Below are 21,074 nucleotides of genomic sequence, written 5' to 3'. Positions count from 1 at the left end.
GGGGTAGCTTTGGAGTAAGCCTATAAAACTTTTTACATTCTGTAACATCAGTGATTGCCATGCCTAGATAATTGATCTAGCCTGGTTGCTGGCATGGCCACTGGTTTTATTTCATGGTAAATAGATGAAGGGCAAGATCGTATTTCAGGTTAATGTTCAATTAGGGACATAAATCAGAGATATATATAATGCTGGACTTGAGACTAGCAATGCATCAGTAAATCTTGCCAGCCAGTGTTGTGTTTACAATCAGTCTGGTGGTAATGACCCGTAACTACTAGCCCATCTCCACCATACATGGGGACCTGAAGAAAGCTATCAGTCGAAGACAAACAACTGGAAAGAAAAATGGCCAGGAAGAGATATTAGTTTCCTAACTTCATCCTCTTCAAGAAAGTGGCAGATTTCACTCTCACTGATGGTTTATACTGTCAAATTTTGTTGTGACAACATGAAATCAGAGTCTGCTCTGAGAGACGTGCTAAGCGTGCACCCCAGGAAGAATCCTGTGTCCCCGATATTCGATTGAAGAGATTGGCTTACAAAGGTTATGAAAATTTCTCGCCCCCCAGATGTGGACTAATTGAATCACTATTTCACTGGTTGAGACAGCACACATTGGTGGCTTTACTACGCCAAAACAACACAAGAACTGAACATGCTGCAAGCCCTATGAACAAGTAGGCCCCTTTGCCGTAATAAGCTGAATTCAATAAAACTGGCAAATTTGACAGTGCATCCAATTTCACACTATACCGCAGTTTCCTAACAATGTGCTGTCTACTTGAGACTCCAATTCTTGTAATCATGGCATTTTTTTTTTTTTTTATAGCAGATGCCGAAACAAGAAAACAAAGACATAGTACTTGTATTATTTCTGAAAAATACTGTAAAACAAGAAATATTCACTTGCATGATATTTCAACAAATTTTGCCAGCCAAGATTCGAGAAAATAAAATGCATGCAAAAGTTTTTTGTCTATATTATACACAGCGCATTGGATGCCAGTTGCAAATTCACGAAAGTTTTGTGCGGCAAAAAAAGGTCACCAGCTCCAATTTGTGAAAATTTCATGCTGCGAATGTTTCTGGTTTTTACAGTAATATTTTCCTTTTCATGTGTGGTGACTGCGAAAACACTGTGGATGAGTGGTAATTCAAATTTGGCACAAAATGTGCCCGTGATATTTGTGTGTGAATCGTGTCATGAAATACATGTACCATCAACCAGGTGTATTCATCATGTGAACTGCTACACTTTTGAGTCTTTTCCCATTGGAGACGGGAAAAGCTTTTTCTTTTCTTTTTTCCAAAACAAAACATTCGAAACAACATTATTCTGTCTCACAACACACTGATGTTTGTTATTCTGAAGGATCATTATTTCGAAGTAAACAAATTCAATATAACTACAGGTTTGTTAATCCCTAAATGGAAAAGGGTTTGTTAATCCAAACGTTTGTGTCATTCTTCATTATTCTGAAGGTTTGTAATTCCAAAAATGAAATAATGTTCCTTACTTTGAAGGGTTGTTCATCCAAAAATGAAATAAGGGTAATCAAATCCAAAAATGTATTAAAGACGATGCACACTAACAAACCTTTGGAACTGCAACTTAACTTTATTTTAGGATTTACACTGTATGAACCTTCAGAATAATGAGCCTCTTTTCATTTTCGGATTGACGAAAGTTTGCGATAATGAACTGTAACCCTCGCAACAGAAGAAAGACACCCGAGGTGTGTTGCGAGACCGCATCACTTCAGCTCCTGTCTCTTCACAGTATCCCTTGACTACTGTACCTACCCAGCACAGCCTGATAATTGGCCTGGTGTCATTTTGAGACAGAAATCAATGGCAAGCTATAGCTGGTGGTGAGGTCTCGTTGACATTGATTTATTGACCGCAGACAACCCGACTAATGCTATGTTAACTTAGAAGCCATATCTTCAACATTGGCTTGATATATTGTTTTAAAAATGCATCTTTTTCAGCCAGTTTCTTACACTGAAAAAAAGTTGCATTATTGACAGCAAAAAGAATTAAAATACTTGAGATGATTGCATCTTCTGTACTCCAATTTACCCAGAACTTTGTATTTCATTTCAACCCAAGCTGTTATTTACAAGAAGTGAAGTTTAATGTCATTAGAATGGAGATTATCTCCTATATGCTCATTTGTTGCATTATTATTTTTTTTTTTTTTTACATATGGAGGAGATAATCTAAAACATAAGAAAGATCATTTATTCTGATGAACATCCTGTCAAGACGGTAAAGTTATTCATTCATTATATGAATGTAACAACTAATTGAGATAGTAGCTGGTTTGATCATACAGAGCAGGTTGTATACTGGTTTGATTATATACAGAGTTGTATGACTCAAACATCATTATTTTCAACACATTCAGAATACACTGTGGAAGACACAACGACGAAGGATACACATTTCCGTATAATGTTTGCTATGGACAAATTAAGAATAACATTGATTGATTTGATTATAAGCAACCGCAAAAAAAAAAAAATCATACTCTGACAAAATTCTTTTTTGTATATGATGTGTAAAAGAAGAACATATCCAAATGCACCATCGATTTGAAGATGCATTTTCAATGACTGACATTTTGCATTATCTTTCCTGTCTTTCTAATCACAGCATGGTCAGGAAAAGGCAACATTAGAAGCCCATTCGCAATAAGATTATTGAAACTTGTTCAGATGCCAAAGGTGTCTGGGGTGCTCTTCAAGAATGCAATTCCACATTTAGAGCAAATACTGCATCTGAAAATTTGATATGCTCTTGAATATTGATCAGTTGCATAGATATCAATTCTTCCCACACTCGTGTTTTTGCAGACTCACTTGGCCCGCATGCAAAGCCCACACGAGCCTACCAGTTCAGTTTCCATAATTCATCAGCAGTGAAAACATGTATCCCTTGGAAGCAAGCTTTCTTTCCCCCCTTTCTCCCCTCCCACTTTGGTTTTGGTACAATTTTATCATAAAGATGTTTGGGGCCATGAATCAACAGACGCTGAAGAAGCGGCGAAGATTTGACACATTGGAAGCCGAGGAGATAGCAGCACAATTTGTCCGCATGTTTTCATTCACTGCTTGTGGGAAAACATCCCAGGGCGGCAGATGAAGACCCACCCTCCCCCCCCCCCCCTTCCCTTGTAGTCTGTACTCAAGATAAATCTGTACTCAATATGATTAGATTAAAGTCAACATGTATGGTTTTTCCAACAAAGTGACAGCTGAACTTGGTTTAACCCATTCCATACTGAAGTTTGAAATCCCTGCAGGCCTAATACACAAGCCACTGGGTTCCTGTAGTAAGTGGGTTAAGATGTGATGGGTTAAAATGTGCTGGGGTAAACCTTTATGCACATAATAGCTAGTTTCATCTGCCATAAAATTACATGCAAATATCAAACAAGAAGAGTAATTTGTCTTTACGAAAGGAGAATGACACACAAATTCACATGTGGATTGAGTAAATGCTGCAAATCAGCAAAACACATCAGTGAAAGTGTGAGAAATATGAAAAACAAATCGGTTGAAATGTTATGAATTTTGAAAGACTCGGTGCAGCCATCACTGGATAAGAAGACTACAATGTTTTGTGATGTCATGTATGGACAAAAATAAAAGAAAATGTAAAGAAATATTTTCATTTTACCAACGTCGTTAAAACTGAAGAGCATTTGACTTGCCTCTTTCAGAAAGCAGGGGCAATAATAATGTTACCCTTCTATGTCAGTAACAATTCTAAGGAATGTGTTCCTTTCATTAAAAAAAAAAAGAAAGAAATTCTGTGGAATTCTCCTTATATTTTTTTTTATTATCGTATTTCGTAGTGATGTCATAAACTAAGCAGTCTCCTCATCCAGCAATGGCTGCAACTTTGAAAATGCACAACTTTTCAACAGATTGTCCACATTTTGTCACAATTTCATTGCAATGTAACAATGTATTGTATATTGCAGCATTCACTAAATGCACACATACATATTTGAGTTTCAAGTCAATTAATGTGTTTGTAAACTGGATTGCATTTCTCACGTTGTTGTATTTATCAACTCTGAGTTGATAAACGCACCTAGGATGCCTCTACCCTTGCACAGAATCACTTCAACCTGATCATGAACCTTTCACCCTAGTCTATTGAGGAAAGTATATTACCTCGGCCAAGGGAGGAGGTTATGTTTTCGTTACCGTTGGTTCGTTTGTTTGTTAGTTAGTTTGTTTGTTTGTTTGTCCGTGTGCAAAATAACTCAGAAAGTTGAGCACGGATTTGGATGAAACTTGCAGGAAAGGTTGAGAATGACACAAGGAACAGATGATTAAATTTTGGTAGTGATCTGAATATTTTGGGGGATTTTATGAAGGATTTTCAATATTTTGGCAGGAAGGGTCAATGAACTTGGGAGTTCAAGCTGTGCATTTTTTAGGTTTTCATACGCACACTAAAGTGCGTGCTCTAGTTTCTGCTGGGGCGAGGCGCGCTGCGCAGCTGAGGGTTTATGACGTAACAAAGGCTTCTATATTGGGAAATTGGACGATTTTTCAGCACGCATATGGGTGGAAATCACAAGCTACTGTATACGCTGAATATTTCGCGAGGTTTTTTATTCTTGCGAATTTTGTGAGTCAGGTGCTATTCACGAAATTATAAACACTCGAAAATATTGACTCTGATCCCGATGTGAATGTACAACGTATGAGTGTACACTTCTCCGTTCCAGTACAGGACTCCACAATCGCAAATTTGTCCACTCGCAAAATTGTTGGGAATTACCGATTCGCGAAATTTTAGACTTGCGAAATATATGGTGTATACAGTAAGTCATAAATTTTGAGTTTATGAATGGGTTGGGCCAAAGTGGCCTGTGCCAGGCACGGACTATTTTGGCGCTGCTGCAGCCTAGCACCAGGCGCGGTCCAGGTGCAGGGCCTGGTGCTGATCAAAGAGTTTATGAACGGTAGCAGTGCCAGGCTCGGGCCCAAATTCCTTGCATGGTTAAAGGTCACGATTACCTGGCCATGCCTCCGCTGCAGCACGCGTTCAGTTACCATGGTAGTTATCCCTTATAAGGCCGAGTTCGTGAGTGGGTCATCGTAAAAGTAGCACTGCTCTGCTGTAGTCACTGAACGCAATTTTTACTGCTTGGCACGGGCCAATTTAGCTTGGGCCCGAAGATGGCCAAAAATGCACGAGTTACTGAAAGGGGTATTTACTGGAATTGTAAAACCTCAGAAGAGATTTTCTTTCTTTAAACTGCAGAGAAGTGGCATAACTGTCATGGTCACTTTCTGTGTGTGCAGGAGCTTCGAAAATGATGCATCACGCGTTACCCCGGGGTACCGTAGTACCCCGGGTTACCGCGTTGCGTAGCGCCACCTCACGTCCACTCGAGGACAGCCAGAGAAAAATGCATGCACTGCGTGTGCGTGTACATAGTCATTCCCATGCCACTGCATGTTATACTATGTGTGCATGGCATGCACGATGTGCTACCACTAGCGTGTGCTTCAGTGCAGTGCAGTGCAGTGGCCAGTGCGCGCTAGCTCCAGCACCAAAATATGTTGTAATATCCTCTTTTTGGCACCCACGGTACAACCTTTAAAAAAAAAAATAATAATAATTCAACAAAATGGCTGATTTTTATTTGGTACCCCGGGATACCATTTATGTCATCAAATAAACTGTACACTGTAACCTATTATAATGAATGCACTGAGTGAGACCACCTCCAGAGTGCTCTAATTGTTGGTGAATGTTTCTGAGTTTGGAATGCTTCAAGAGGATTCCTAAACCTTGCAGCAAAAGGGGCATAACTTTAGAGTGCTCTACAATATGTAAATGGCTTGTATAAATGGGTTGTTATTTCCATGTTCCTTCAAAGTCTCTACTGATTTTTTTTTTTTTTTTTTTTTTGGGGGGGGGGGGGGTCTAATGGATGTTTGTAGGCAATGACATGACCTCACTGTATTTGTGATTATGACCAATACCTGTGTTGTTTATGTGTGAAGCTTCAGCAGGGATACATTTATGTGCAGTACAGAACATAAAATGTGTTTATTTCCCTTCTTTCTTTTTTCTATGTTGTTTTTGTTGAAGTTGTTAGTATTTTGTTTTGTTTTGTTTGATTTTTGTTTTTGTTTTTGCTGTAACAGTTGAAATGTGCCTTGGAACCAGTGGCACTTGCGTGTGGCAGACGTAAAGTGGTTCATTAGCAGCCAGAAAGCTTTTCAGGTTTCAGATTTTCGCAACAAAATGCCCAAAATTGGAGTCTCGTTTCTGCCAATTCTCCCTCTGAAAAAGAAGACCCAAACAACTAGTGTCCGTATCCCCACCCCCTCCTCCTTCTTCCTTTTTTTTTTTTTTTTTTTTCTAATCTCACTGAATGGTAGCTAAAAGGATCAAGTAGACAGGAACGTTTTAGTGGCGGATATTTGATTAATTACAATCCTGGAGCAGACGCCAAGATGCATTTCAAATCGTAATGCAGGAATATTTGATGGTTGGTGTGGCCAAGAGCTGGATGGATCTGCAGGAGGCAAAATATTCCCCCAGCTTGTGGGAGAAGCTCCTGATATTCAATTGGCCCAGTGATGGTTCTGGAGACAGACAGCAATGGAGGTACGAGTCAGTGTAATAAACTGGCAATCTTGTGAGCATGAAACATCAATTGACTGCAGCTGAACCAGAATTTTAACCCTTTACTTATTTTTGTTGTTGTAAAGTGGAAAAAAAAAAAAAAAAAGATGTTTCATTTCAACCATGGAGGTGAGAATTTCATCTCGTTTCAACAAAGTGTTTTGTTGCAATCTGCATGTCTACTGTACAAGTACACCATTCTGTTCCGAAAAATCCCCCATAGCACATCCCCTATCTACCATGGGAAAAAAAAAAAATGAAACTAGTCATCAGTCTTATTATTCACAACACTAACTTAGTTGACAAATCACTCCAGGTTTGAGTGAAATTTGCAAGAGTCCCAATATTTTTTTTTCTCTTTCCCACCCCCCCCCCCCCCCACATTGTGCACCTCAGGTTCACCACCTGTGGGATATACAGTTTGTTGTAAATTTGCACAATAATTCTACTACTCTAGTTATGATACTACCTGCCAAGTTTTTTGAAACTTTGACCATGCATTTTCAAGAAGATAAAATTGTAAAATCTGGGCTCTAATTTGGAAACCCCCAAAGGGTCCCAAGGGAGGGGGGGGGGGGCACCCCTGGATCTACCACGACCCAACTTGAAACTACTGTACATTACACATTACAGTCACCACGTACATTTATAGGCCTACTTAATCATAGCACTAACTACAACTGTACATAGCTCTACCGCTTTTGGTTCTACAGAAAGTTTTCATCTTTAAAGATTCCTTCATTTTGGAGGTTTATGCCCCCCCCCCTTTCCCCCAGGGTGGGGGCAGAGTGCCCACTTGAACATATTCAAATCCCATCCCCCTTGGGATGCTCCCTTTCAAGTTAAACGTGGAAATCCATAGTGGAGTTTTGAAGTTTATGCACAGTGACCTCCAGATGATGAATGACTGCAATAGCTCAACAAGAACCGTTGAGAGCCTTTGGCTCAGGTGAGCTAAGAAGTGAGTTTCATGGTCCTGAGCACTTTAACTACACATTGAGTGACCAGATTTATCATACTCAATATTTCCCAATAGACAGAATGGTGTTACAATAAAACATTCTGACTCAGTAAAATGTGATCAGCACTATATAATCATGTTCATAGATCTCTTGATTTTGACAGCACAATTCTTTCATACAACTTTTGAATTCATACTATAAAGTGGTTTTCACACAATAGAAGATCATCATACATACAGTTTGTACAGCTCTAGTCAGTTAAGTTTGACAACACCCCAATGTTAGAAGCTCTGTGGTTAAACAGAGTTTTAAAGGATGTGCTGAGCTCCTAATCCTTTTCATCCTTCAAGAGAGAACCAGGTCTCCCTTTCAGCATTGCTTGGACACTCCAAATGAGGTCGCAGCTTACTGAGGAGTACCGTATTTGAACACTGCAACAATGCACATTCTGCCAAATATCTTTTGAAAGTGTAGGGGAAATCTTTATACCCCCTTTCAAGCTAGTCACTCAAGGGGATCGCTGGGAGGTTCACCTGGGTACCACACCTGGCAAGAATTTCTTTCAATCTAGCAAATACTGTATGCTCCTGCTTGAATTCCTCTCAACCATTCCCATACAGTTTGTGAAGAACACATTATGTAATTGTTCATACAGGCATAACAGCTGCAAGACATTAACAGCATATTAGCCTACTATATCATTTTCACTCAGGAGTTGCAGCTTTTTGAAGAAAAATGCTTCATTCAGCAAATACAAATGAACCTTTTGTGAAATGAATTAATGAATTTGAATGGGGCGATGTGCAGTGTTGTTTGATTTGATATTCAACACTCCCTTGAGGCAAGAAACAAAGCTGTTCTTGAACATACTTGGTACTTTGCACATACTTGAATACCAAATTACATTTAAAAAAATGGCTAGTCTAACAACTGAAGACACTGTGACTTCACTGATATAATTTGCTTTGGCACAATTTGCCTGCCATGAAATACACAGCTACTTTAGAATGACAAGACAATTGTCATCGTGATAGAAGAGACCTGGGCTGGGGATATCATGCTCACCTAGACAGAAAAATCTGCGTGTTCAGAAAAGTTTTATAATTTTTTTTTTTTTTTACTTTCATGGTTTTTCTCACTACAATCTCAGAGACAGGGATCCATGAAGCCAGATGTCTTCTCCGCGGAACATATTCACAACGATGAATAAAGATTGATCTTTCGGTCTAGTGCTCATCCGACTAGGATTGCAAGTTCAACTTCTATTCTTGTAGACTTTTAACCTTGAAGAACATACCAAACTTGCGAGGAGGACAGTATGGTGTCATTTGTATCACACTGGCAAATACGTGTAAATACCTGCAGGTTCACAGAAAATTTGACTAGTTTTCTATACGTTTTGAAAAACAAGATCAAAATGTGAAAACTGTCTCACCTCTTTCATTGTGTAAATCTTGAACTTGCAGCTCCAATAGTAAGACTGCAGCAATGAAGACCATCAGTAACAGTAACAGTCCTGATCTACGATGCACCATCGTGCGGAAAGGAAGATTCATCATGCCTTTTACTTGTGATACCTTTAGTCCACACTGCAAATATCCTAAACTCTCAGTTATGGATCACAATTTTGGTGTCCTTCTACCAAAAGAGAGCTGTTACAGTGTCAGTCCACACATGCCACATTAACACAACTTCAGTTTGTGCCATAACACTCATGGAAAACTATCACCATTGGCATTGCAATAAAAGAAAGGTTCATTTAGACAAAAAGTTTCACCAGCAGATACACCGCTAAGCGTGGTTTTTTGACACACATGATGTGTGGTTAAATCAGTTTCACATGTCCATTTACAAACTGGTAAATTTAAGTGGTATTTCTAAGTCTAGAGAATCCGCCAAGTTTTCTTTCGGCTTCGCCTTGAGTTGAGATTAACCAACTCGAGGGAGGTGAATTTACCCTTCAAAATTATTGGCAATTGTGCACTTTACGGCCACTGATGAAGTTAAGAATGGCACAGCAGTCTACAAAATGTAGATTGGTAGAGGCGAAATGGGCTATAACAGCGGAATCATCTGTCAGCGACAAAGCCCCGACCCATCCTCCAGTCATTACATATCATGAGGTGTTTGAACGCCGAAACTGACCCGTCCGATACTCGAGGAAAGGCCATGCAGAAATGCGCAAAAACCTCGTAGTCGTAGCCACTCCAGCCGGCCCCAGGCCAGTAGTGGTCCCTTGGCGGCGTACACCGTGTAGCAGCTCATTACAGGCGGCTTGGTAAATAAAACATCACGGTAAACCGATACCCACGTCTCATGTCATCCATTCCTCGTTTATCGTTACCATGTGAAACCACGTCCGTTGTGTACAATGCTTTGTCGACGAAGGGTGAGCAGGTCGTAGAATCTCTTTCCTCGAGCTCGAGCAACAGCTCTGTCTGTTCCAGAACGCACCACCTCTAACCACGTTAGCGTACGACGAGCTTCTAGCGAAATGGATATGGAGCTCTAACAGAGAGGGGCAAGGCCGATACGATGCCTCTTGATGCGGGGGATGATGCTGGTGGACTAGCACAGCTCGCTATAAGCTAGATAGCACGGCAAGTAGTCGTAAGCAGCATGCAGCACATCACAACACAACTCTCGTCGCCACATTCAATCGCGAGCACGCGATCAATGAGCTATGTTATGCTTCGCCGATCACTCTTGCGGTGTAAGGTTCAATGACCGTTATACCAGGGAGGTTGGTCCCACCTCCCTGGTTCCGTCAGGGAGGGGTACATTTAACAGGTGCGTGAGTACCAGAATAGGGTCCCGAGTACCAGAATAGGGTCCCAGGCACCACCTCAAAGCTGGGCAGTGTATCTCTGGGCTGTCAAACCAAGGAGGTTTTATTACATGGAGTTCCAACTGGCTGTGATTATTCAAACAAGTTGTCAGAGTTCTATTGATGTTGAAAAGAATTCCACAAGTACACTTGTGCCTTTCATGATCGATGTTCCAAAACGCTTATTTCACAATGATGCGCGCTAATCTGAACAGGCTCAATAAGCCCTTGAATTCAACCCAAAATCACATACTGGAGAAATTTCCAACATCAGTTTTGAATTATAGAGAATGGTTAGCACACGTAAGCTCCTATTCCAGTTTAAATTGTTGAAATACTGGTTCTATTCACAGTCTCACACACACACACACAAATGTCGTATTCTGAATAAACAATACAGTTAAAATGACAGTATATTGCAGATATCAACGTGACAAGTCTTTTATATTCTTCTTTTTTTTTGGGGGGGGGGGGAGGGGGGAGTCTGAAAAACATACTGGATTTGTTTGTTTTTCAGCCAGTCCCAGATCTAATTTCAGACACCAAATATTTAAATATTTAGGTTCCGCCGCGCGACATGCGATCTCATCCAAGTCAAGTGACGTAACAAACGTATATACAAACGAGGAAACGGATAGCTGGTGAGGCCCAGTGGATCAGTGAGTGGACTCGAGATAATCGCGAGGTCTGTGGTTCGACTCCCTACAAAGCACTTTAGATAATACAATAACATCGTCACTGCCTCGCTCTTCGGAGGAGACCTTATACAGCCGCGATTGTTTGCTCACAAACATTCAGAGGGCTGATTTCAGGCAGGGAGGTGGGTTTCCCACCTCCCTGTTTCAAGGAGCACGCGAACGATTAGGGGCGCGGAAAACAAATCAACCCAATCCAAATTTACATTTATGTTTTGGGTTCTACAGTGGATGTCTATCATAATAATATAGTAATACCTCTACGCTTCTAAACCATGCATGGTTGGCGCCGCTTTTCCTCCAAAACGATATTTGGAGACAGACAAAATTTCACATTATTTTACACTTTCAATATTTTCAGTAAATTACAAGCTATACACTTCGAAGTTAATTTTGAATGAAATACTAGAATTTGTTTAAAACAGAGTATATTAAGGAATTCAAAGTTATATATTTATGTATACTTCTGTAATCATTGTAATGAAAATTATAGGTCCTCTGAAAAAACAACTTTATAATCCATGAGATATGTGCGCATCCCTATAGTTGCTCATTATGGTTTCCTAAATCCCTTAATCTGACATCAAACTCTGATCTTTGAAAATATATTATACTCTGCTTGAGTGTTTCAACTTATTTATTTATTTATTTTGATTTATTTTTTTTTTGGGGGGGGTATTTTTCACCTTCTGCATTTTTGCAGTGAAAAGTGTATAATTCTTAAACTTAATTTTGATTCGCTCTCCAATTCAAAGCATAAAGTCACACATTCAGCGACTGTTTCCGGTGCTATAGCCCCTAGACATCCATGAAAGAAAGAGCGTATTATACTGCAGCAAACATGCAGGAGATGTCTTTTCTGGTCTGAGAGCGCCCTTGACTAGGTCTATCATGCGCTCTTTTGTTTAAGCATCTTTGGTACCACTCGTATACAGCTGAGCGCATAGTTGCAACTTCAAAGAAGAGCAATTTTCTACTCCATTGATTTTGCCCCCCCCCCCCCCCCCCGCATGGCTGGACAACGCCCTTGACCATGTCGTCACGGAATCAAAATCGGTAACCCAGCCAGTGGGTACCTGGATTCCAATTGTTTTGAAGATAGATGGTCAATATGCATGGGTGTATGCAAGGGGGGGGGGGGGGGGGGTCGGGAGGGTCGTACGACCCCCCCCCCCCCCAAATTTTCAAAAGGTCCACTTTTTGTAAAAGACATTTTTGTTTTTTGAGGACTTTTTACTCTATATCGGCCTACAACAGGGAAAAAAGTGACCGGTGTTCCAGCAAATTGTCAAAAACCTCGTAAATTTCGTATCTTAGTTTTAATATGCCATTTTAACTTACCTTATTTCTAAGCCGCACTGCCATGCCGAAAAAGTCACTTTTGTATGCACCAAATGGCCCCATTTTAAGATATAAAATTCAAAAACTCCCTACCGTGGGAGGGGGGACACCCCCCTCCCACATCCTCCCCCCCCCCCCCGCTCGGTCGCTCCGCTCCCTCGCAAAGGTAAAGGTCCAAAAATTTTGATTACGACCCCCCATAAAAAATCCTGGATACACCCCTGATATGGTGTGATATGCACCCTCTAACAATAGAGAATTCGGCGTGTTATTCTGCATCCTCTATAACAATATAGAGAACTTGGCTTGTGTTCATCACGGTAAATGGTTTTTCAGCAGTATAATAATGACCACTGCGGACGGGGCGAACAATGTTGGGCTATTGCACGTGGTAGTAGTATTATTTGACAAATGCCTCACGGGGTAAAGAATGGTAATTAAGTATAGGCCTAATATCACATCATTATAATTTAAAAAAAGAAGAAGAAGAAGAAAAGGTGCAACTTGTTAGGCCCTACGTGATGACGTATACGTGCCCACCTTGCTAAAAGATACTTTGAAGAAGTAAACCGAGCGGTATATATAGAACATTATACTTCACGAACAAAAATAATGCAATGAATACAATGGTAACAGCACATGCTTACATTGTGTCTACCGCCAGCTTTCAGTAAAATCAAAGTAATACTGTTAGTATACCATGACGCTTTTACGAAACCTACGCGATTTATATATTTCGATGTTATCTCCCAAATCATCATAAAAATCATGTGCTGTACAGTTATAGGTGCATTACACAATTTCCCTTAGTAATTTGTTGTCTTCAAGGACGTGTTTAATAGCACGACATATTAGTGTACTACCATTTTTTTTTTTTTTGGGGGGGGGGGATGGGGGTGTTGGGCATTATGGTGAGTGAGTCGCCAAAAAGTCTTTTTTTTTCATCTTTCTCTTTATTCTGTTATCATCTCTCTGTTTACTGTATCCTTTTAGTCATTTCATTTCGCCTCCATTTCGTTTATAGTCTCCCTGAAAACGTGTTTTTGTGGTGTTTGTTTACTTTGCATTTCAATATTTAGGGAAATAATTGAAAACTCTTGTCCTGTCCTTTGTTTTTGTGCTATATATCTTTTTAAATGAAAACATTGTTTTAATTTCATTTGGCATGCTCCGTCTTTACATTTCCATTTCTCATGACAGTCAAAGACCTGTGAGGGGAACCGCGGTATTACTCTCTGGATATCCTTAAGTTGCTAAAACTGCCTCCTCAATTTTTTTTTTTTTATTTTGATCCATTTTTAACCTTCTCTTCCTCTCCTTCTCTTCTTTTTTTCGTTCTCTCTCTCTCTCTCTTTGTATTCTTTATTCATATCAAGACTCGACAATAACTTGTTTGTTCTTCCTTTTTACAAAACACAAAAACCATCAAAACTCTTTTTTTTTGGGGGGGGAATGGCCCACAATGAAATTAGTCACCCGTAAAATAGAGAAAAACATGAAAATAAAATTATTCAACAAATTCAATGCAGTGATATGTGAAAATTCGCATGAGTTATATAAAGTGTATATCAAATAACACGTAATGCTGTGGCTGAAAAGTAAAAAGATAATTGTAAATGAAATAATCTAATAAAACATGAATATTATTTATTATAAACGCTGGTAATAATGTTAATATTCGACGGAAGTATAAATGATAAAGAGCTTCACAGTCATGCTACCACTTACAGATGAGGTTTACACAGTCTTGCAAATCCACAATGGAATTGAGGCATAAACAAAATTATTAATATCTCAATACTACACATATCCAAGAGATGACTTTATTAAATATTGGGGTATACTATGTTAGCCTATACTGAAAAGATACAATTTGGCATTGAAATTTGGCTGACAGAAAAAATAGCTTTGCCGAATTTGGCCATGAAATGAACTGAGTTTAGACATGGGGACTTCAATATATGGTTTTCAATATAATATTCAATAGTTTATTTATATCCATCCAAAAAAAAAACAAAACAAACAAACAAACAAACAAACAAACAAACAAACAAACATGATACAAAGCGGTAAATGTGTCAACTTGACTTTCATCCAGCTGGAAAAGACAATTTAATGAACACAATGTAAAATATATTATTATGCACGATTGGTATTACTGTATAACAAATAAAGAAACAATGCACACTTTGTCATGGTAACAAAAGAGAAGAAGTAATCATAACGATGGAAAAGAGTGTTCCACTAAAAAGCCAAGCTTGTAGGACGTGGAACACTGAAAAGAAAACAGCAACACCAATATACCAAGAAAAACGTATTTTATTCCCTCTATATACCATTGTACATTATTTTAATCAACTTCAACCTGGCAACTTTACAACTTCTATCTGACAACACTGGTGGCGACACCTATATAAACTGAAGTGCACACATTTATCGAGCACTGAGTCGCGAGTTACTATAATATTCTCCATCCCTATGAGAAATTACATGAAAACAACACATTCGCTATAAATTTGGGTGATCCAATATCGGACCATCAAAACATAGGCTATTACAAGCTGTTTTCTATAGAAAGTGGCAGCCTGATATTCATACGAATTCTGGTGGCCGAGGGCCACCGGGTCACCTCTAATGTCAAGTCGATGAACAGTTTATAGCAAAAGCCAACATATATCCATTTTGAGCAACTTAAGAGAATCTAACTTTGATAGCTGATCTTCTGGAAAAAAAAAATCAAGAAAGTAATTAAAATGATAATGGGATGATTTGAATGCCATCTTCCAAAGTATTTCTTGTTATGTAACGAGGGCAGTATTAATCAAAGGATTTATTCTTTTTCTGTATTCTGATGATGACCTTACAAAGAAAAATTCAGAAGGAGCGCTTATTAATCATTTTACTTATTTTTTCATTATGCTTTTGATTATTTGCGCGCGTGTGTGTGTGTGCATTAATATATCAATTTTTACGCTTTATTTCAATTTCAATTTCAATTTCAATTTATTTTCATATTTCTCGATGAGAAATTACATAAAATATAACAAAATTAAATGAAATACATGACATACATATATAGAATATTGCAAATATATAAAACATGATAGTGGTCGATATGTTTAGTTTGGAATCTGTGAATGAATGCTAAAGAAATATGAAGGAACCTACTTAAAAGCGAGCTTGTTGAGCGTAGGTCCCGGTTAAAAACGAGTTTAAGATTGAGAAGGGGAGCACGGGTACAACAATGACCGGAACATAAGAGAAAAACAAAATAAAAAAGTACACTTTTTATGAACGCTTTATCACGCATCTTTCTGTTCAAAGCTTAACAAGCAGGATCGGATGTGTCGCAATAAAAAATGTCATCTCAATTAACCACCCATAATACAAAAACGGATAGTCGAGTTCTCAGACCGACCTTGTCGAAGTTATACTGTAATCGTGGATATGAACACTTTGTTTTGCAGTGATCATGCTGCTATTAGTATTCGAACTCCCGCCCAACATCTTTATTTTGTGATATAATTATTATTTGAGGCTCAATACGTTGCGTAGCACAAAATAAGGTACTCTGCGATAATTATGACACGCCACGAGAATGCTATACATAGACATTTTTCATTCACAGCAGTGATTCGCCCTCTGTTGATGGAGCCACCATAAACTCAAGACACCACAAGAATTTGGCCATGCAATTAAGAGAGTGACGCATTTTTATGTTGCCGTTCTCAGAGTTTTCACGAAACCATGATAGTATTATTATCTAGTTATTTCAAAATAATGCAATATTTGCAATGTTGATGAACAGCTGAGTAGATTCATTGCTTCACAAGTCTGCCATCAATTTACGCACGTTGGGGAGACTGTGGCGTGTCGTGAGAGATGATGTTAGATGGCGCTATACGATTCTTCATCGGCAAGAAACATTGGTGATTTTATACATTGTAGAGATGTACTGTGGTACACGTGTGTAGAGATGTACTGTGGTACACGTGTATTGCGAGTAACTGTCGTCCGTGATGTGATACCTGTTTGAGAATATAGTCCTGTGTTGAAAGAGGAGTAAGATTATTGTGTATTTTGTACATCATAATTAGCCTGTCATTTTCTCTGCGCTGTTCCAGAGTGGTCCAATCAAGTTCTTGTAGCATTTTGGTGACACTCGAGGTGTTATGATAGCGATTTACAGTGAATCGCGCAGCTCTTCTCGGGACCATTTCCACTTGGTGGATTAGATTCGTGGAAGATGGGTCCCAAACTGTGGAAGCATACTCAACAATTGGTCGAACCAACGTTTTGTAAGCTGTGGCTTTAACATCAGAAGATTTTATGCGAAGATTGCGTCTTAGAAATGCAAGGACGTTATTGACTCTACCTGCCAAAATATCAAAAATCCTCCATTAATTCCCCTAAAATTCTCGGATCACTACCCAAAGTTAATCGTTTGTTGTTTGGTCATTCTCAACCTTTCCTGCAAGTTTCATCACAATCCGTTAACTACTTTTTGAGTTATTTTGCACTCGGACAACTAACGAACTAACTAACTAACAAACAAACCAACGGTAACGAAAACATAACATCCTCCCTTGGCGGGGTAATTAAGCATGTACGAGGAAGAACTTGATCTGAGAAAAATTAAAATGCAAAACCGAAATGAATATGGAGAAATACGTTCATCATCGGTGCATCAGATGCTGAGGTTCCTGGTTGAAGCGTGGAATGCACATTGACATAAAAAAAAAGAAGATGATGATTATTTTCACGACTTAAGACAGATCTGTTTTGTTCTTGTTTAATACAAATTCAGGTTACACGGGAGTATGATGGAAGGGATAAACAAAATCCAAGTGCTCAGGGGGCATTACAGAGTTTCATGAAGCGTTGAATTGGATCGGATATTTTTCCTAACAAACTGTTACAAGCTACTGAAATCCTTGCATCTGATTGGTTGAGAGACAATTTTGTCCGACAACTTTGTCGGACAAAATGTTTCTTGAGATGCCCCTCCCCCCCCCCCCCCCCCCCCCCTCGGTCCTGGAATAAACCAGTTCGGGGTTCTACGATGTACTTTGCGCATGAGCAGAAAAAGGTCAGTCATAACAGGGCATGCATACTGGTTTTTGAATTCACTGAGATAAGCATCTGGGATGTAATGATTATTCAAGTAATCCTTACAAAAGTATAAATGATACCAGTACTTGCCAGCACAACCTCCAGACAGCAAGAGTTATATTTGACAATATCAATAGACAAAAGACTCCGCAAAATAATGAAACGGATGCTTTCCCAGGTGTTAAATTGATGGACCATTCTTGTCACCTGGTATACGCAAGTTCATCCTTTATTTGAACATGACTGATGAATTCCATAGTACTTCGGGCAAGCTTGTGCACTATATAATACAGCTTTGAGAACGAGTGAAAGTGCCTAACCAACTTAGAAGAGAGAGAGAACAAAATGTTATTTGTACCCATGTGCACATGAGCCAACTCCGAACAGGCTTATTGTGTGAACATGACCTCATATGCGTGATCATAATAATAGTCGACTAACACCATGTTCTGTTGACTTCATACGGGACTGCACTAAAGCATTGCACATTAGGACCCCCCCCCCCCCCGAAAAAAAGTTGATATGACGTCATGTGCAAGACGTGCTGAATCATTCAAACTCTAGAAAGACGACAAAGTTCAGTTACCCTAATTCGGTGCTATGAAATGACGTCAATTCTCGCAGTAAGTCGTAAAAGATCAGAATCGGGGAGTCCTATTCCGTGGTGTGACCAAGGAGGTGCTCGTCGAACCAATGAGGTTTTATACATGGAGTTCCAACCGGCTGTGATTATTCAAACAGTTGTCAGATGTACAAAAGAATTCCACAGGTGCACTTGTGCCTTTGATGATCGATGTTCCTTGCCGCCGTCTTGCTCAGCATTCTGAAGATTAATTTTGAACGTTATCATAATTTTGGCCATATTTTGCTCATCTATTTATTAACTGAAATGAAATTTCAATTAATGATAAAGAATGTAAAACAAAAGACATTTCCGTCCAGAAATTTGCGCAAAAGTGTAAATCTGAGCTGTATCATGTCAAAATGTTTAAAACTGTACCATCCTGGAAAGCTGGTTTTATCACTTTTCCGCTTAGTTTCCACAAATGAAACTAATATGGAATAATCTTCAAGTATAATTCTTTATTGATAGATATCAGATTAGTGCCCGCATATGCCTAGTCGAGTAATTTTCATCTTCATTTCAGCATTTTTTGCTCAATTTCTATTCGCGCATCCTCATGTCTGTACCACCTACCTTTTATAAGAGGGGATAGCGAAAAGTAATTACCATCACAAAGAAATATCTTCCTTTGAAAGTGGCTAGTGATTATGCAATGAGACACGAGTCAATTGTCTTCCTATCTGCGCGGCAGATCCTGGCTTTGCACATGCTTCAAATATCTTTGAGCGGCGGCTTCGAACATCTAGCAAAGGAAATAAGACGGTTGTGACTCCATTCTCTAGAACCTCCTCGGTCGAACTAGTACCTCATTGGTCTGACACACTGTGCATATCTCGGGGCTATTTATCTGCACAAGTAGGATCACTGATACACGCAGTGTACTTCAGTTGAAAATGTGAAAGTTACTGATGTGATCGTCTCAACGACACCGTTTTGTGAATGAATTGTTGGAACGGATGGTTTGCTATAGGCCAACAACCTTTTTACTACGTACATAATAACAATAACCTCTAATAGCTCTTTCCCATTCAGAAAAACAAAACAAAACAAGCAAACAAAAATACAGAGAATTATCTTCTGATAATGTGGTGTTACTTTCGATTTTGCTTGACAAATGCTTGACAAAATAATGACCTCATGCCTTTGTACTAGATTACGATGCGCAAGATTTGCAATACACACCCCATAATCTTCCCTCTATTGAATAAATCAACAAACAACACAAGAACAACACAAGAGCTCCAGCAGCACTTTAACGGTCCATATGATAAATAAATCCTTTCCCATAGCAATTATTATAAGGGGGATATGGCTCATTGATTTATGGGCAGACAGCGTATCTGGACTTTTGTTGTTGTGTACAGTGTATTATTAGCCATTTATCTCCATGGGAACTGGCTCTAGACTACCTCACATTGCACGAGTGTTTGTGCGCACACCTGGTTCTAACCATGGACCTACAACAGTAGGTCCATGTTCTAACCCAAGCTGTAACACAAGACTGATACCATCCCTGTGGTATTATAATGTTCTGTTTTCCCTTTGGGCATTGTGACATGAGTCGGATATGCATTTTGTTTGTGCCTTGAGCTTCTTGCTTCTCTATTCCAGATGACAGCTTATAGACATTGTATAATTATTACATTTCTTATTGATACAATAACACGGGGAGGTGGTTCGGTGTCTTTCACCTCCCTGCACAAAGAGACACGGTGGGTGCACGAACAGGCCGTGGAGTAAACGACACCCAAACAATAATGACGCAATCTGTTGAAATACGGGGATTCCCCCAATGTGATGTCATTAGTGAATAGTCTTGCTTTAATAGCATCATAAAACCACGTATAGTTTAATTGTTTTTTGAAAGATTATTCGCGCATTTGCATAAGCAAAAAAATCATGGAATTTTATCAAGTTATTTGTTTCTCCTTTTTTCATTGCACATAAAATGAGATTTCTGCAAACAATTTTATGAAAACAACCGACAGTCGGGATAACATGTCTGAAATTCGCACCCTATGCGCTACACTATTAGTCGTGCGGAGGTAGCTGCGTAGCAGCATGAGACTGACGCTAGTATAGCTGAAATGAGGCGAGGAAGCGTAAGCACACGTCGTAGCCCGAATCCAAACACACGGCATGGAAGTGGAGAAAAGCGCTGTCAGTGTCGTCGGATTGCAGCTACCCAGTCTGCCGGTACTGTACTGTGTACTGGAGTTTCGCTTAGAGAATAGGTGGCAGGTTAGGAACTTCTGAACATTCTTTTTAGATATCCATAGAGATAAGATAGGGTCGTCTATTTATACGTGCAGTCATCAATGTGGGAACAACTGAAGCACATGTGGTGAGTAAGTAAACAATGACAAAATGTCTGCGTAATTTGCCTAAATTTACTCTAGTATTATGACGTGTAAGTAAGGTGATTGACTCCCGTTCGGGATATGAGAGTACGGCGCGGTGATCATTGAACTCAAATTTCTGGAAAATGACCCAACAGGTTTGCGGGCATAGTAGAACTAGGGGCCTAGTAGTTGTAATTAATCAGTATAGTAGCGGTTACTTTCATTTCAAGAGACCGGTGACTAGGAAGTGATACTGACTGACTGCAACTTCCAAGTTACACTATTACCTGTGCTCATGTAGACACAAAGATCCGTCTGTCCGGAGGACTCTTTTATATTTTGCCATTAACGCTGTCCTCCGTATACGGAGGGGAGGATCCGTGAAGCCAGACGCAGTCTCCGCGGAACATTCCCCGACGGACAGATACAGACCGATCTTTCGGTCAAGTGCTCATGGTGCTATCCATTCAAACTTGTAATAACATGAGGGACTCGGCCTCA

The 21,074-nt window shown here is 39.5% G+C and overlaps 1 protein-coding gene across 1 annotated transcript in view; it reads right to left on the bottom strand.

The window, feature by feature from the left end:
* The window catches only part of LOC140240851 (heparan sulfate 2-O-sulfotransferase 1-like), a 108,755-nt gene extending 99,467 nt beyond the window's left edge, over nt 1-9,288 (bottom strand). Inside the window, exon 1 of the mRNA XM_072320626.1 lies at nt 9,067-9,288. Coding sequence (XP_072176727.1) covers nt 9,067-9,190 — 124 coding nt within the window. The 5' untranslated portion in view covers nt 9,191-9,288. The remainder of the gene's footprint in view (nt 1-9,066) is intronic.
* Nucleotides 9,289-21,074: the final 11,786 nt, after the last annotated feature.

This window comes from Diadema setosum, chromosome 17 (assembly GCF_964275005.1).
Source record: "Diadema setosum chromosome 17, eeDiaSeto1, whole genome shotgun sequence".
Taxonomy (NCBI): Eukaryota; Metazoa; Echinodermata; class Echinoidea; order Diadematoida; family Diadematidae; genus Diadema; species Diadema setosum.
The sequence above is the reverse complement of the archived record's forward strand: the minus strand, read 5'-3'. Positions and strand labels throughout refer to the sequence as shown.